Raw genomic sequence first — 18,084 nt, forward strand, 5'->3', positions numbered from 1 at the left:
CTCGAGTACCTCGCCACCGTCCTATAGAAGAAGACTGGAGAAGAGGGGAGAGGGAAAGAGGCTCTCGTAGAGCTAGAGAAGGTGAGGCTCTGATACCATGTTGAGAGAGAGATGAAGAGGATAGAGAAACAAGGAAGAAAAGCATATGCTTGTATACTTCTTCATTCTCAGAACAGTGTCATAGCCCTCTCTTTTATAGATGAGGGTGGCTGTGTACAAGTAAGGTACAGCCAAGATACAGCTACTATACAGCTACAAGACAAGACAAGTCACACTCGCTATAGGACAAGACAAATCATACAGCTAACAAATAGCCACAAATTCGATGTACGTGTAGATATGGTCAAGGTGAAATGATAACTCTCTTCTTCTTCTTCTTCTTCTTCTTCTTTCCTCATTCATCTGCAGACATTTCAATAATGATTTAAAGCAGCAAAGGGTTAAAGGTTGTTACTTGCCAATAATGTGAATAATGGTGGGCTATGTCCATATAATCATGTTGTAAAAATTATGTTACATTGACATTCATGGTTTTTATACTATCATTTGTGCTAATTTGTGCATATGGTCATATATTATTTTTAGGGGGTTTTGCAGTGAAGGCCCATAATTTTTTTTTTCTTTTATGCAGAAACTCTGTTCTGAATTTTACTTGACCATTAAACCTATCCCTCATAACTACTTACAAGGACTATTTTAAGTGGGCGTGGACTTGTATTATGTGGGTCAATCTAAGGATAGGGACATCATGGTCCAACAAAGTCTAAATTGGACTGTCTCTCCAAACAACAACAACAATATTTGGAGGAGAAGAAACACAAATTCATGCTTGCGTACGCAAACCTATCATTGTAATTATCGACTTAATATTCTAATTTTATGTAATAATTTATTAGAATTTTCTATATCATATGAATAGGAATATAAAAAGAAAACAGAAAATATTAATATTTCAATAACTGATTACCATAGACAAACCCAATGAGAAAAGTTGTTTGCGCCATTGATATGACTCGGCCTAGGATATTAGCAAGAACAATGCAAAAGGAATTCCTTAGGCTTTGCAAACATACCAGTCACAGTGAAGCTTTGTATGGTATTACATCTCTAGGACAATGTCTGACAAGAAAGAAAAACATCAATTAATGCCTTCTTAAACATGCATGAGTGCATGATATTCTATATAAATTCATAAACTTACATTCTGAGTCTGTCTTGACCCATTTGCCACCATCCTTTTCTTCCTCATGCATCTTGTCCTCAGCATGTGTTCTCTCCTCCTGTTTCTTCTCCAAGTGCTTCGGTTTTGATGTTGAATTAGAATTTTGAGGATGTATTTTCTTGTGAAGCATAGTCTTCAGCAGCTATAGGAATCAAAATAGAGAAGGTAGAATAAAAAATCTCATCAGGCAATTAAATCTAAAATAATACGCCAACATGTATTTGTTATGTGTTCACACATGTAATACCTTCTCTATTTTTGACTCAGGAAATGGATCCCTTAAGTTACGAGCCGGACCGAAGCCACTCTTGCAAACAAACATCTTCTTGAGGAGAAATGAGATTGATTTTTTCTTAATTGCACCTCTAGGGTCTGCTAACAAATTTTTGGCTCTGTTCAAGATGATCTTGCTATTTGGCGAGAGATCACAATTGTCTTCATCATCGAAACCATCGCAGAACTCTAGGCAAGATGTCCGATCAATATCCAAGCTTGATGAATGATTTAGAAATCGATTTAATGGGAGATTACCTTTTCCCCATTCCATCTCTGATTCATCAGTTCTAGACTTGGGCTCGGCTGCAAGTAGTTTAGCTAATTCCTTCTGAAATTTAATCACTTCTTCTAGCAGAAGGTCCGGTTGATCTTGCAGAGTATACAAGCTCTTTGAGGAATCATATGTTGCTGTATCTTCCTCCAACTCACTGTTACCAAATGTCCCGATGGCGAGTAACGCTTGGGGCCAGTCACTGAATTCGTCTTTATGAGTATCAGGCATGGTGGTATCTAAAGAAGTACCACAGAATTAGAATGCAAGTAATTGCAGGACTGAAAAAACTTAGAACTATTCATTTTGTTGACAAGGTCTGAATTTTTTCTTTACTGACAGACGCAATGTATTTTTCAAACTCTTGCGACTCTAATTAAGGACCTCCCACTACTATAGATTTATAGATTCATGCCATGTTCCACTCTAATCACAAGAACAATTACTTATTCTCCAATATATAATATGTCATCTGCAAAAGTTTAGCATTCTTTGTTGTTTAAATCCATAAACTAAGACATCTCTTCCCCTATTGGCCAAACAGATTTGATGTTCAAGGAAAGGTAGGATGACTAATATAATACATCAGACTTTCTTTGACTTGATCTGGGTTCTGGACCACAGCAAAGATCTTAGTTCAATGTCCATGGTCTACCACCGTTGACCTTAGATCGATCCATCTCGACAACATCACAGTAGTTACCAACCAACCAACAACTTTTCTCATGTAAAACTTTGAAGATATTAAGAAAATAAGGATATGTATCTATAACTTCAATCTTTCCATTAAACCTTTATCACATGAAAAGTTTCATTGAAGTATTTAGCTCAGCTGTCTAACAGAAAAGTTTTCATGACCTTGAAGTTTTAAATTCAGGTTCACTCCGATCCATCTGACTAGAACATAGAGTTTAATTTGGATTATGTTCCAATTTTGCTCATCTACTGGAAGTTTGGAACTCTTTTAAAGTTCCTGCTTTGTCACGTCAGTAGTGTTACATGGGGATTCTCTTTTAATTATGAATAGTTCATATTTTGATATTTGTTACCACTAAAACTATAATAGTTTTATATGAAGAGGAACAAGAATGCAGAAAAATGATCCACTAAGCTCAAATTCTAGAAGAGAAAACACACCACTTAAGAACAAATAATATATAGATGAACTTCAAGGCTAAATGGAAGATCTTCCTTCTTCTTTATTTGAGAAAATAAATGCAAATTCTTTTGTTGCCATTTAGGTCATGAAAAACATGTAATTTATATGGTCTCCTTACCATTCTAGAAGAGAAAGCTTAACGTCAGCTATTTGTTGCAGAGTCAATAGACTGATATTTTCCAAACTTAGCCCCAAATACACCAGTTTGTGTGCAAGCGAAAATAAGAACAGATAACAAGCTCAATGCACTGATACTTATCTTGCTTCCATAGTCCAGTGACATGATCAAAATTGAAATAGAAATTTATCGTTATTGTTTGCTACCAAAACATGAAAATATCCACCATCTTTCTGAGATAAAAATTGCTGTTAGTTTTACTTTAAAACTCATTTGAAATAATCAAAAAATCAACAGATACCTAACTCATGTCTACTCTTTTCATTGCAACGCAAAATACCTTCATTTAAAAGTTCGCAATTCACTGCTGATAATAGAAAAACGAACTCAGAATCCACTGTTGGTCGAAAAGCTAGCCATCTGACAAATTAGCCCGCTCATCATTAGCAGGAAAAAACTCATCAATAGAAAACAAAGACGCAACTCTTTTCAAGTTAACATCTTTCTAATGGTATCAAAAATAAAAAAATAAAAAAAAACCACAAGAAAGTATCAGAATGCAGACAGATCGAGTTGTGATGAAACCAATGAATGAAAAAGGATTACTCATTGGCGGATGCATGCCAATCTATGCCTATTTTTAAGTCTAAACAAACTCCATGAAAATTATATGGAGGATAAGCTTACGACGAGCTGAACTTGACCCAACATCAACTTTATTCTTCTTTTGTCTCCCAACGAATTTGTTTTGCACCCAGTTCAAAATCTGTAGGCAGTGAAAACCAAAAAGAGACACCTTGAAGACACAAATAACAAAAGAAATAAAGAATATCAGTCAAACAACTCTCATATTCATCGTCCTAGCTCGGTGCCAGTATTAAGTTCCCTCAGTACTCACCCTCATAGTTCCCCACAGGGCTTGTGATGTCTACGGGAGGAGGGAGGGAGGGAGAGGATGTCTTGTGAAAAGAAGGAGCACAGGTAGTTATCAGGAATTCAAGATCCTTAAGCTGGTGGGAGCTTTAATTGGGAGGGTTAAATAGACTGTTGGTGATAAGTGAAACTCCGGAATTCCATGGTGGCTATAGCTAATAGGCACTACTGGCTCCTGAGATCCAAGTTCCAACACACAGGGACTTTGCCAGTGGGTTTTGGAGCCTTCCTAAACTAGTATACTCATAATTTGTGGAATGTCCCATACTTTCCAAGATATTGTGAAGAATTTATTTGCAATGTGTATCAACTTTATTCACCTGTATTCTACTAAAGTTTTTTTTTTCCAATGTAAAACCTTATCTAGAATCTCTTTTTAGTGTTTCTTTATGGCTTTGTGCACAGAGCTATTCCATAATAAGCCCACTTTTGGCTGTCAGGTTCCAACTATTTTCTTAATTTTTTTAAAGTCCGAGGCCCATGCAAAGTTCTGCCTGCTGCTTTTCTAACATTATTTTGTTCATTCCTTTTTCTTTTTCTTTTTTTTTTAAAAAAAATTGATCTCTCTCCCTAGAATAACTTCACCATCTCACTTGTTTCTTGGTCATTCTAACTTGAAATATCGACGTCCTGATGCATGACTTTGAATTCTATGCAAAGTAAAAAATGATTCCAATAGCTTGTATGTATGTGTGTGTGTGTGTGTGTAGAAGCCTTCAGAATGACCATCCATATCATCAATCATCCCATAGCTACAATTTTGATCTCCTTCGGAACTGTTAATACCTGCCATGTGCCCAATCTGTAGGAAATTCCTTCAGCTTGACCCATTGAGGACCCACTGCCTTGGTACAAAGCTTCAGGTATAAGTACACCCTAACACAAGTGCCATCAGATACTCGTAACTAATCTGATATTATTAGTGTGAGATCTTAGTTGGCCTGTTTTTACAACTAGGCCTCCCTGCTCAATGATCTTTTTGACTCTGGTGCCTTTCACAAGACCATATCATTTTTGGAAAGTATGGAGTTCTGATGGAAATAGAAGTGATGAATAGTGCAAAGTTGCGTACAGTTGCATGTATATGAAATATATAGTGATAATTACTTTTTTCGAGGACAGATGTGCTATCTAGCCTATCACATATGGCTAGATAGGAACACCTGAATCTTCGAGGATAGGAGAGTACACCCGAAGATAATGGTGGACAAAGCTTTACTTCATACAATGGAGATCATCAGCATCGTTGTGCCTAGGATGGTTAGGGATATTCGGGACTCCCACTCAGCTTTTATAGCGACCAGAGTTGCTTTCGTCTCCTATGAGCTCCCACCCCTAGTTTTTTTAAGATAAACTTCGACGATAGTGTTATTGAGGGAGTAGGCAAGGGGGGCATGGGCTTTGTTATCAGATACTACAATGCCAGACTTGTGGTGGCTGGAGGTCGGCGGATCTTCGATGCTACTGTTATTGGAGTTGAGATTAGAGCTGTGTGGGAGGGCATCTCCTATGCAATGTTTGTTCTAGATGCGGGCTGCATTCACCTTGAAGGAGACTCGGTCACGGTGATCAAGTGGGTTCGATGTCGGCAAAGCGATGCTAGCAGATAATCACTGCTCCATGACATACTAAGTCTAGCGAGATGGTGTGGCTTCTTCTAGGCTATTTATGCCTACCGGAAGGCGAGCAATGCTGCCGACTGGGTTGCCTCATTTGCGGCTCATCATGCTAGAAAGTTCTTTTGGGAGAACCAACCATATATTCCTTCTATTCGCCAGCTTCTCTTTTCTGATTTTGATGACTGCACTCATGCACGTTTTTTTATGAGGCACCATGCCAAATAATAGTAATAATAATAATTACTTTCTGACCTTTCAATGATGGAAAATAAAAAAACATAATTGAAATCCTCAAGGTTTATTGGCAATTAGGCATGGTAATAATTTCTCAGGAGCTCTTTCCATTCTGGTGAAAAGCTCCCTAGTGGCCCATCTGGCATATACAAGTGTCACGACAAGACAACTCCCGTCGCATCATGTCGGCTGACACGTGCGGGCGCGTGTGTTGTGGGGTTGACTCACTAAAGAATCATTAGCAGCAGCAGCAATCATTCAACCAACATGGTTTAACTAAGCTCATCAGCAGTTCCATCTTGATTTGCAAGGTTAGCAAACTTTATCACTTGTAATAATTCCACAAAGCTCTGAAATATACTTTGAGAGCACATGGCGAAGAGTCATTTCGAATTGCAGAAGATTCAAAAGCCTGCCTCAACATCAAACCGGCCAAATCTTATCATAAACTGGAGCAATAATCTTCAGCAAGAAGGCTCCTGAAAAATAAACCAACTCATGATGACCATTTGATGAGAGCGTACTAGTTGGTGATGAGCCAGTGCTATTGGATCTGAGCCTTGGAGTGAGTCACCTGTTTGTTGTCCATTCATGCCGATTTGATTCTTTTGCTTCTATTTGAAGTCTCTGTCCAGAAAAGATCCACCTATACTGGTCTGAAAGAATAATTCACAGGAGCATGGGCATGCCTAGTCTTGAAAAGGCTAGAGAGAACAAAACTATAGAGACAAAGCTGTCACTATGTAAGGCCCATTTTCCGGGGCAATGCCTGAAGCAGTAGGGACAGCATCCCAGAAAGAGCAAAGAAAATGATCGAGTAGTACATAGACTGTAAAAATTTCCTTATAAGGATACAAATGGAAGAGATAGAAATAGTTGACAGGAACTACAGTTCTTCTTTGGTATCAATAGCATTACCAATGAAGGGTAGCATTGTAGTAAAACAGTGGAGCAAATCCACTGGCATTACACTGTTAAGAAGAAAAAAGAAGGCAGCATCTTTTGAGCACTAAGGATTGGCATGTTGATCATCAATTTTTTTTTTTTTGACAAACGAGTCTGATATAAGATAAAGGAATATATCATTTCAAAACTAGCAACATTCTGTTAATCTTTCTGATATTTTCTAAAGCTCTTCAACTCTGGACTCTGGAGTACTTCCTTGAATGCAGAAGATTTACAGGAGTTAGTTCTTAAGGAAACAAAACCTTGGCAGCAGGCAATGTGGTCTTTCTGGGCGCCAGAGACGCAGCTTCCCACATGGTTTGCTTGAGCTGTTCACATCAGGATAGACATGTCAATCCTCGAGATGTATGCTTAGGAGAGGTTTTCTGGTGCAATGAAGGAGGGGGACTTGTACCAAAAAAAAAAAGAGAGAGGAGGGGGATTAGGCACCTCACCCAAGACAATAGTGAACAAGGAAGCCATGTGATTTGTCAGCAAAATGCACAGATAAAAATATTTAGAAGATCAATGTGCCTTGATAGTGCGAAAGATATGAATTTCAAAAAAAGAAAAATGTGAAGGATACTACCTAAAAATGGAAAAAATATACTTTGCTTAGAATATTCTACCATCCATTGAACTGTAAGCATTTCCATCAAGAGGAAAGACACCATGCGATTACTTCTCTTTTTTTATTTTCGCTGGATTTGATCTATTGCAGGCCTTGTCAATGAACTTCCGGAAACTGATCTCTTGCAGAATGTGTTATGTTTTTTTATTCACAAGCATTAGTGAATTCGAAGTGACATAAAGGATTGGATGGTCTCTGTAAAGCAGTACTTAGAAGTGACTAGCTTCATTGTTCGAGGTACCTATGAAGTCCTAAATTTGCTGCAGTCAGCAAACCACTTTTTTCTAAGACACACACATGGGTTCATGTCCTGGTCTGTTTTTTCTCTCTCTTTTCACCTCAGTTCTTTTCTCTTTTGATTAATATGTCATATTCTTTTGTGATTTGCTGTTGAAAAAATTTTAACTGTCACCTGTAGGTAGACGAACAAAGCTGCAAACCGCATTATTTTTCTAATAACTGGCTGATAAGAAAAAATTATTTAGAATGCTTCATGAATTATTATAATTTAATTTTTTTAAATATATTCATACTAAAATTATATGAATCATCCATTATAGCATTTATAAGAAAAAAAATTAATTATCCAAAATATTTATGGGCTATGAAATTAAGAACTAATGTCTTGATGTTCAATTATAATTATTCGTAATTGGATGCACCTGACATGAGCGAGATTTTTCTTTCTCAACCTGAAATCCTCGTTGTTGCTGCAGAGAAGCAGGTAACTCCAGAGCTGAACCTTAGTTCAGGGAGAACGATTGCAAGCTTCCTAATTAGTGTTCAAGAAGTAAAAATTATTTATTTATTTGAAGGCACAATAGCAGGAAAAGAAAAAGAACAGCCTAATTGTTGCTGAAAAACTACCACATTGAACAAATTGTCACCAAACTCAAGCTTGATCATTACTTACTTTTCATTGATCGGATTTCTTTTTCTTTCTTTAAAGTCCAGTTGCCTGGTACTGGGGCATCTGGCAGTAGCTTTCGTGTCTCACATTACCTAGTACGAGTTGCCCGGCTCTTGACAGTAATTGGATTTCAAACAGTAATTGAACTGATCAAAAAATCATTCTGATATTATCCAGATACCAAGTAGCATCAGTGATTTTGAACCATGGCCCTTCTACGAAGAATAGAGACTAAGACTTCGTTTGGCAGATCCGTTGGTAGTAAAGCTTTTTAAAGTAGAATTTTTTGAAATAGAGTTTTAATAAAAAACTATTGTTGTTTGGTAACTATATTTCTAAAGTATTGTAGAACTTTAATATGTGTTTAGTAAACAAACTGAAAAAATAATTTTAGTATGACAGGATGACCGTAACGAAAATTAAATAATATTATACAACAAAGCATAATAAAATATAATATGTATTAATACAAAAATATATAATATAATATAACATTAGTGTAATGTAATATAATATTATTCTAATATAGTTAATATAATATTGTATACTATAACATAATAATATAATATAATTCGATATTATATAACATAATATATCAATATATTATGATATAATATAATATAATACAATACAATATAATAAAAGATTTATAGTATAATACAAATATTTTGATATAAAATATTATAATTATTATCATTATATATTAATATTTTATTAATATAATATTTTTAGGAACTAATTTTTGAAAAAAAATATAGAGACACAATCATACTTGCAAAAGTGAGATTTTACGATTCTTTTTTTTAATATTTTTTTTTCAAAATAATGAATAAATAAATGGAGGAAAGAAATAATACCTTAAACACATGGCAAAGAAGAAAGCCAAGGCTGATTAAGATTCTTTGTTTGTTGAAGCTCCTGCAGATTTTTTTTTTGCATTATAATATAAATGAACATTTTCTATAATTATATGATTTTATCATGGATATTTTAGTCTAAAAAAATTATAAAGCTAAAACAGCTTTTTTCGATGCGTGCTAAAAGTACTTTTCCGAAGAAATTTCCATTGTGGAGCTTTTTCCAAATAAATGTTTTCAACTTTCTGGCAAAGCTAAAATAGCTTCTCAATTTTTTTTTACTAAACACCCTTATTTCATCCAAAAATATTTTTAGAGGATCAGAAAGTACTTTCTAACCCACTAAAAGCTCTACCAAACAGAGCCCAACTATGATTTGTAGGCAAGCCAAGATGATATCAAAAGGAAAAACTATATTCAGGGTCTATCAGATAGCAATCTAGCAACATAACGTCTTCCCTCTCCCCTTGATAAATTCTGCAATATCTTGCAACTATTCAGTATAAACAGAAAAAAAACCTGCGCTTGGTCAATGGTTTTACACAGCATTTGATCAAAATACTTAAAGGTATCGTCTTCCACCATTAAAAAGCTAGTACACTGGCTTAGCAACAAGGGTAAAGATCAAAACAGCCAGCTTTCATATTTTAGTTGCACTGTAAGTGGGCCAAAACTCATGCTTCAGATGCCAACTTTCATAAGAACTAGAAACTTGCAATGCACATGAAAAGAATATGGCTATAATCTCATCAAATTGAAATAATTTTATTATCTATACAACAGAATATGTGTTTCCGCTTTTGTTGGTTCATGATTCTCTACCTCATAGTGCCCAAGGACTGAACAGAAAAGGGTTTGCCCATTACTTTGTGCAACTGTAGAGGCTACCATCTGCTTATTATACAGTTAGTTGGAGAGTCCTGGCTCAGAAGTAGAGTCATAACAGGGGAGATCAACTCCTCTTTTCGCATATCTTCAACTTGATCTTATTAGACAGAACAAGAGTACCGACAATCATAAGATCATCTCCCACCGGCCACACGATGCCACAAGCGCGCTCACCTTTGCTATAGCGAAGATGAAATATGCCTGCACTGATGGATCCTGCTTATTACAGTAGTCAACCTTGTGTCAATTGGTGATGGTTTGGTAAACAATTATTTCCTCTTACATGCCTTTGCAAGGCAAATGTAGGATCCAAGTATTACATTAACAGGTACAACATTGAGCCATAGGTGGTACAAAAAAGCTGACCAACCCAACCAGCCAAACATGGTGTAGGCACCAGGCAACTGACTCTCCACTATTAATTATCAGAAAGATGGCTGCCCATCTGCCATCCATCTATAGGCTAAACCAAGCTTAATGCCTGACAAAAAATCTTCTAAAGTCATGCTTCACAACACCTACAGGATGAAGGAAAGCAGGCATCTTCTAAAGCTCATCGTGCTTCACAAAACCTGCAGGATGAAGGAAAGCAGACAATTAATCTTCAAAAGAAGTCCCGAGGTTTAGTTCTTTTTGACCAGTCTTAGACTGCCATTTGCCAGAAGACATAAAGAATGAGTTGGAATGAGGTCAGTCAAAACATTTTGTAGGACCAAACAAATGACCACCAAAAGCAAAAAGAGCGATGCAGGAAAGATGCACCAAGAATTTGTACATGACAACTCAGAGATGCAAGTTATGCATGAAAATAGCTATAATCATATCATTGAGAACATAAATACAAATCAAAATTAAATCAGGCCTTCTACCAAGATCTTGGAATTCTCCATATGAATAAGATATCAAAGGGTTTCTAGCTAAAATGATGGGATGGAAAGGCAGCTAAATATATAGAGAATGCCAACACTTTTTTGACCTTCCAAGATTAGCATAATTAAATTGTTTTTGCATCTCAAACCAGAGAAGGGGCATGTCCTCAATTACTGAACAACGATAAGCAGCATTTACGAATATGCATGTATGACCAATGAAGACTTGATTATCTAAAAATCAAACTGTTATCTTTTTAAGCAACTTGAATACATTTTTCTTTACTGTCTCAAATGATGAGAAAATTCAGAGTATATCACCAATACATACACCATAAATATGAAATCACATCTTGGCCTTATCTTGGCAAAGCAACATGTTAATCTGTATGGCATAATTCATGAAAAAAATAGTTTCATGCATCTGCATATTCTGCTTGACAACATGGATAACGTTGGATTCAAATCTTTAGCAGATATTATAAATCTACCTTAAAAAATACAAGATATTTATTTTTACACCAGTTATTTCTCAACTATGATGCTTCCCCTTGCACCTAAATATTACTTATCTAGCCCTTTCTAGCAAGGGGTGAAAGTGGATCGGATAATATCCATCCGGATCTGTTTTCATATCCGAATCTATCTGGATATGGATAGAAATTTGAGCATCCGACTAATATCCGTATCTATATTCATATCCATCAAAGAAAATGGATATAGATATGGATAAACAATTATCCGATCCATATCTGAATATCCAATTTCATTTGTAACCCTATTTAATTTTATATGACACTTATGAACTTTTAAGAAAAATAAATGACTATATTAATATGCTATTAACTTGATTTATCACCTACTTAATATCTTTGATTCTACGGTAATAAAGTTGAATTATCCGATTTATATCCATATTTATATCCATACTTTCAGTATCTGATTTGTATCTGTATCCATTTAAAACAAATATGGATATAAATTTTTACATCCGACTAACATCCGTATCCGTATTTGTATTCGTCAAACAAAACAAATATGAATATGGATATGCTAGTATCCGATCCGTATCCAATCCGATTTCAGCCCTATTTCCAACACAAGATGGAAGATTTTGACCACTAAAAACTATATCTAAAACAAATACGTAACTCATAGAAACAGTTGCACTACCCATTATATGGAAGTTATAAACCGATCATTTCCAACAGAATGAGGTCAATATTAACCTAATCCCATTAATATGTAAACGAATGAGAACAATACCATTGTTAATACTCTCATAAGTTTCATCTTTATTATAAATGGCGATAAAAGCAAGTAAGTAACACCAACAACAACACGAGGCATCAATATATTCAATTAAACAAGCATAAAAACTAACCTGGTAAAATGTCTCCAAAGAAAAATGAAATTTCTCGTGCGGCAGATGGTGGAGAATCTGAACCATGAACACAGTTCCTTGCAGAATCCAGCCCACACATGGCTCTGATGCTGAAAAATGGAAGCAGAAAAATGAATGAAAAAGCTAAAATGGTGAAAACAGGATCATATAAGTTATGCTACAATTTAATGGTAAAAGATAAAATCATGGCTGCAGAGTATGCTTATCTATTAAGGCACGAAAATATGAATTTGAGATAATGCTGGTTGCAACAAGACTATTCTGTGGTCACAAGTCACAAGCGGATTTTCTTTTTTTTATCATAGGTGAGAAAATGTCATAGAATGGAAGTGCTTCTACAAACAGGTAGCTTGATTCCACAAGCTCAAAGTTGCTTATATTCTTGCCAACCATTGAACTAAACCCTATAAGAGAATTAAGGATGTCCAGAAAAGGAGTGCAAGACACTTGAAGACCAAGATAGCAAAGGTTTAGGAACACTAGACACTGTAGAAAAAAGTTATGAAGATCTGAACTTGCCAGAACAGGAGATGTTAGGAAATCTTAAGTTTATAGGATTGGAATTTAAATACATTCTAAATCAAAAAGAAGTGAGATGCATTTGGTATAGATGGAAACTGATCACAGGATTAAATAAAGTCAGAAGCCTTTTAAGTATAGTGGCTACTTTTCAAGTTCAAACAGCGTATTCTCTGAGAAGTCTTAGTCAGATTAAGAGTACATTTAGTTACAAAGTTTGAGATCCAAATACAAGCTAATTTTATATGTTGTATAATATCCATGCATCTGCTCTAGTACAAACATGAGTTTCATTGAGCCTAAAAAATGCAAGGTTTTCTTTATTTGCTCTTCTTTCTTAACATCATTATTTTGTTCGTAGGGTCTAATTGACGCTATCAAAAGATCTAGCTGCATAAGAAGAAATAAGCTAACCTGTTAGGATGAGAAACTTTAGCCTTCCTTGAATCAGTTGGTCCAATCAAAGCACGCCAATCAGAGATGGCATTAGGCTTTTCAAGAACCATAATCAACACTGGGCCACTAAAAATTAACAGTCAGTAATGCAGACAAGACATATACCATAACTAACTAGCAGACCATACTAATTATTGAATAGAAGAAGAAGAAGAAGAAACATTAGAATAATGAGTTATGACTATCAGTACAGATGAAGCATAATATACAGTGGGCGTCCCAGTGCAGATGAAGCATAATAGCATATCAAAAGACATGATTGTCATGTTTTTAGTTGCCTATAATGCAATTTAATAGACATTTACTTACAGGCTTTAGTATAAAAATGTAGTGAAATTAATAGAAGTGCAACATGACAAGGGCAAGACTATACATAAGAAAACTCACTAATGATAGGCAACTAAAAAGATTATTATATATACAGTACTAAAGTAGATGCTTGATGAAGAGAGTTCTGTCTGCACTCAAATGTAGTTATGGGAAACATAGTAGCTTGAGTAAGTACGGACGAAGTTTTGCACACAAACTGCAATGCTACTAAAAAGTAGAAGGGGAAAATACAACGTATAAAGAATAATATTGTCTTACAGTGTTGAGTAATACAAATCTAAAAAGAAACTAAAACGATGAAGTTTTATTCTACAATTATATTGTCAATTGATAAAATCAGGGGCAGCAAAACAATTGCAGTAGCATCAGTATTGTTGAGAAGAGAAGCACAGTGAAAGATTATCTTCACCAATCACAAGCAAACAAGAATTAAAAAGTATGCTAAGCTAAGAATGAACTATAGACTAAGAACATTTTGATCAGGTCCAATTAAGATTGAATCATCAATCTCTCAGGTTGAATGCTTTTATGCTTGAAACCCACCAAAAAAAATGTAAAAAAAATCACTAGTTAAGCATGTTGGTTAACTATATTAATGACTAAATCTTTTCATTATGAAAATAGATTACATTATTTGATCATCTATCACTGAGGCGCACCTATGTATGGAAACTAAGTTGATCAATCAGAGTAGTGCTTTTCTAAAAGGCATTTACATTGGCTTCATTTTCTAAAGCTTCCTGTCTTAAGATGATATACATTTCTGAAATTTGTTTAAATGGAGTAGATGAAAATGTCTAACTAAAAACTATAAATCAAACCTCGTGATATAGAAAAGAGAAGATAGTCTGATACCTTGTCATATACTCAATAAGGCCTGGAAAGAAGCTTTTCTTTGAATGTTCAGCATAAAATAGTGTAACATTTTCTGCATCAAGCTGAACGATCATCTCCCTGATGATATCAAATCCAGATTCCAGAATCACTTTCTTTATCTTTTCCGTGTAATTACCAGACAAACCATCTGGTTTTATCATGGCCAGTGTTTTCTCCTTTTCCTTAGCCGCATGTCTTGGAGGGCCAATTGAATCAGCAGCAGACAGAAGGAGTCTACACTCCAAACATACATCAATAAAAAGAAAAAAGACTAGTCTGTCATAAGCAATTAAAAGGTGAATATCAAAAGACTAGTTTGTCATAAGCAATTAAAAAGGTGAATATCAAAAGACTAGTCTGTAATAAGCAATTAAAAGGTGAATTCAATGCCATAACAAAATAATACAGATGATATAGGATCCCAGCAATCAGACAATATCAATGAAAGGCTCCATAAACAAAGCAGATAGCATGGCAGCATAAATGTTCACACAGACAAGTATATAACCGATACTTGCAACAAAGAATTCCTGCAGGATGAAACACAAAGGAAGAAGAGGCTCCTGCAGCCCCAAAGGACAATGGCAGAAAGAACTTAAAAAATTCTATTGAAAGAAAGCTAAATAGAAATTCAAGGTTATAATATGGTACATCTCAACATAGAGGATCATCATACATACTGCAAAAACTTTTTTCATCTATTGCATGATAGATGAGATCTTTAGAGGGGAGAAGAGAAGACTGCTAAGTTATCAACCAGCAACATTGGATTTAATGGAACTATGGTAATCTTGGAACCTAAGAATTAACAACATAAGATAAAGAATCACATGTATCTAACCAGATTCTCAAAAAAAAATCCCTTATATGTTGTAGCTACCCTGAAAATCAGTGACACTTGCATCGCTCCGATAGAATGTGTTGTTTCATCCCAAAAAATAAAGAAAATAGGTTCCCATCTCATGATTAAAAAGTGAGGTTTCAGCTTTACCCTATACTGATATCGTAAGGATTTATATCAAAGATGTCACTATAATATTCACAGCTATCCCGGTAAACTGAAACCCAAGATTGAGGATGAGGATAATAAAGAATATCATAATGCTTGATGAAGAAAGTTATATATGGAATCTTGAACTACCGAACATCACAAAATTTGCGGATAAAGAAACACTAAATTTAGCTACAGAACAATGCTATAAACATATACGAACAAATAAAGGAAGCCCAGGCATGCACTTTGAGAAGAAGGCACAACATCAGGCAGTTTTTTGGAATTAACACTGTTGTACAATCGTCGAACTTTGTGATCAAAAAAAAATTTAACATACTCGTCCAAGCATTAACGAAATCTCTCATAATAGCCCGAAATCTCACGTATTGAACTATTGCTTCATAAATTCAAAAAACTCATGATCTTCCCGAACAAGTAAAGAAAGACTAAGCTAAATTACAGGTAATATTCAAGAAGCTACCAGATATTCTTGGTCTAGTTAAAATATCTCAGAAACAGGTAAAAATACAAAATAAATATAAGAAATTGAACAGATTCCACTGTTGATGAAGAAACAGCACTCTATAGCTTGAGATCGGAAAAACAGAAACATAGCAAAAATCTAATTAATATCCAGGAAAACATGCACCAAAACACTACAATCAAACAAAATATATACACTGAGTTCGCTTGCTAAAATCTTGTGAAAAATTATAAGAACCACGATCTAATTCAGCTAAAAATCGAAGTGACAGAGAGCGAGATCCGACAGATGGAAAAGGAAAAGCCTAAATTTTTGGGCAAGGACATGTAAGGGCGTGAACAAACCCTAGCTTTGCTTACCCGGCGAAGAGAAAGAGTGCGAAGAGGAGGAGGAGGGCGGAAACCGAAGTCTTTCTCATCGCGAGGAGGCGGCGGGACGAAGGGAGGGAGTTCGCACGTAGGATGGAGTGACGGCGGTCCGTACGGAACCAGCCCTCTTTTCTCCGGTGCCTGCAGTTTTTACTTCCGCACCGAATACGTTGACCATGCGCTAGATTTGACTTCTGTTGAAATGCTAATTTCAAGTGCGAGTCAACGGTACGATGCATGGTGCAGTGTTTACCAAAAACGATTATAAGAAAAGCACAATGCTGCATCTTGGGTGTTGCAATATTAAAGAAATGATCTTTCTTTGAACTGGTTCAAAAAAAAATCACTCCCAAACTTAAACAAACTTGTTCTCATTTATATACAGCCTATAATTCAGGCTAAGTCAAGCAAATCTGGACAAGATCTTGACTCTAACAAGGAATCAATTGGATTAGGATGAGAATAATGTGGATACTTTCTTTGCTGAATACTTGAATCAATTCCTTGTCGGATTAGAAGTAGTGTGAGAGTGCATAGGCTCGATTTGACCCAATTATAAAATAATTTGACTCACTGATTGATAACGGTACTATAATTCCTTGTATGGTACGTTATACATTAATTTTAACATTACCACCAGTAAGGGGATATAGTATAAAAGCAACTAAAATGTACAAGCACGTGGTTTTGCTTGTATGTCTGAGTGTCTAGGTTTTTGACTTTTCCCTCTCTTCAAACCACCTTCCAATGAGGATTGTTTTGCGAAAAATTGTTATGGCCCGTTTGGTATTACTATTGCTTTTTTATGTTATGTTTAAAAAAATCCTTAAAAAATAAATTAGATGGGAAAATCAGAGTCAGCTCAACCTTTACTCCTTTAGACGAAAAAGGCGGTCGCCTAAGGCCTCGGCCTCTAAGTGCATTTATTATAGTGAGTTCCAAGGTGAGCGTCCAAATATATTGAGGCTTCTAATATATTTGAGGACCTCAAATGTTGTGTATCTTTATAGCTATAAATGCATTTATGTTGGGACGCATCTCTTACCTAAAAAAATTTATTTTCTCATTCTTTATTTATATATTGAGACCCCCAAATGCATTTATGTTGAGGCTTTTGAGTTCGCCTTAGGCCCCCAAATGTATTAAATCGCTCCTGGGGAAAACATGTGATGAAAAATTAACTAGAGCTTTTGATAGCAAAGAATTATTACTTTCAAAATAAAATATTGATACCTTCAGTATCAATCTTCTTATAGTATTTTATTAATTTGTAGATAAACAAAAATATTACCATATAAGCCTGTTTATCCATATTCCATAACCCTAACTCTCATTTATATTAATTTAATGGATACTTACCCTTATTATCCCTTTTTAATATCACTATTAGGCTGGCCATTGAGGCTTTTACAGGCTTATAGAACGGGGTTATTGGTCCAAGCCCTATATAAAGAGCTCGGGTTTAAGTTTTGTAAATATATGAGCTAACAAGGGCCCTGCAAGAAAATTATTCTCTCTTTATTTCCACTCTATCTCTTTTCAGCTGGCATTTCTTCTCAAATCTTTTAAACCATATCTCCATTCGATCATGCTAGTTCCTTTGTACCTTGGGGATGATATTGCACCCGCACGATGGGGCAAAAATTATTCTTAGAAAAGTGTATTTCTATAAAGCTCGATTCAAGCATATCATGTTCAATCCCAAATTTATAGTATCAAA

At 35.3% G+C, this 18,084-nt stretch overlaps 2 protein-coding genes across 5 annotated transcripts; both read right to left on the bottom strand.

The window, feature by feature from the left end:
• Positions 1 to 36: 36 nt before the first annotated feature.
• On the bottom strand, positions 37 to 4,375 carry LOC103709370 (protein DEEPER ROOTING 1-like). Of its 2 annotated transcripts, none has more exons than XM_039129465.3 (7): positions 3,945 to 4,375; positions 3,734 to 3,842; positions 1,754 to 2,008; positions 1,470 to 1,684; positions 1,202 to 1,364; positions 1,074 to 1,119; positions 37 to 402 (listed from the first exon to the last, which is right to left on the bottom strand). In XM_039129465.3, the coding sequence occupies exons 1-6, from the start codon at positions 3,948 to 3,950 to the stop codon at positions 1,100 to 1,102; spliced, it is 768 nt and encodes a 255-aa protein (XP_038985393.1). In that variant the 5' UTR covers positions 3,951 to 4,375; the 3' UTR covers positions 37 to 402; positions 1,074 to 1,099. The 2 variants fall into 2 exon arrangements, with proteins under 2 accessions (XP_038985393.1, XP_017698878.2); XM_017843389.5 differs by having other exon boundaries at positions 3,734 to 3,812; positions 3,945 to 4,372.
• A 5,524-nt stretch (positions 4,376 to 9,899) lies between these two features.
• On the bottom strand, positions 9,900 to 16,596 carry LOC103709335 (Nucleoside diphosphate kinase family protein). Of its 3 annotated transcripts, none has more exons than XM_008794632.4 (5): positions 16,356 to 16,596; positions 14,498 to 14,752; positions 13,271 to 13,378; positions 12,317 to 12,426; positions 9,900 to 10,635 (listed from the first exon to the last, which is right to left on the bottom strand). In XM_008794632.4, the coding sequence occupies exons 1-5, from the start codon at positions 16,412 to 16,414 to the stop codon at positions 10,610 to 10,612; spliced, it is 558 nt and encodes a 185-aa protein (XP_008792854.3). In that variant the 5' UTR covers positions 16,415 to 16,596; the 3' UTR covers positions 9,900 to 10,609. The 3 variants fall into 3 exon arrangements, with proteins under 3 accessions (XP_008792854.3, XP_026661324.3, XP_088577478.1); XM_026805523.3 differs by having other exon boundaries at positions 14,498 to 14,794; positions 16,356 to 16,545; XM_088721352.1 differs by having other exon boundaries at positions 16,341 to 16,545.
• Positions 16,597 to 18,084: the final 1,488 nt, after the last annotated feature.

This window comes from Phoenix dactylifera, chromosome 5 (genome assembly GCF_051530095.1).
Source record: "Phoenix dactylifera cultivar Ajwa chromosome 5, Ajwa_hap1_PhDact_Kaust_v1.1, whole genome shotgun sequence".
Classification (NCBI taxonomy): domain Eukaryota; kingdom Viridiplantae; phylum Streptophyta; class Magnoliopsida; order Arecales; family Arecaceae; genus Phoenix; species Phoenix dactylifera.

Bases quoted from the DNA above. Each gene is read 5' to 3' on its own strand.
- LOC103709370 (XM_039129465.3), bottom strand. The intron at 2,009-3,733 runs GTAAGCTTATCC...GTACTTCTTTAG, and splicing joins TGGGTCAAGTTCAGCTCGTC to ATACCACCATGCCTGATACT. The intron at 1,685-1,753 runs GTAATCTCCCAT...CATCTTGCCTAG, and splicing joins AGAGATGGAATGGGGAAAAG to AGTTCTGCGATGGTTTCGAT.
- LOC103709335 (XM_026805523.3), bottom strand. From the start codon at position 16,414: ATGAGAAAGACTTCGGTTTCCGCCCTCCTCCTCCTCTTCGCACTCTTT. The intron at 13,379-14,497 runs GTATCAGACTAT...GTTAATTTTTAG, and splicing joins CTTATTGAGTATATGACAAG to TGGCCCAGTGTTGATTATGG. The intron at 10,636-12,316 runs GTTAGTTTTTAT...TTCATCCTGCAG, and splicing joins CTTTGGAGACATTTTACCAG to GTTTTGTGAAGCACGATGAG.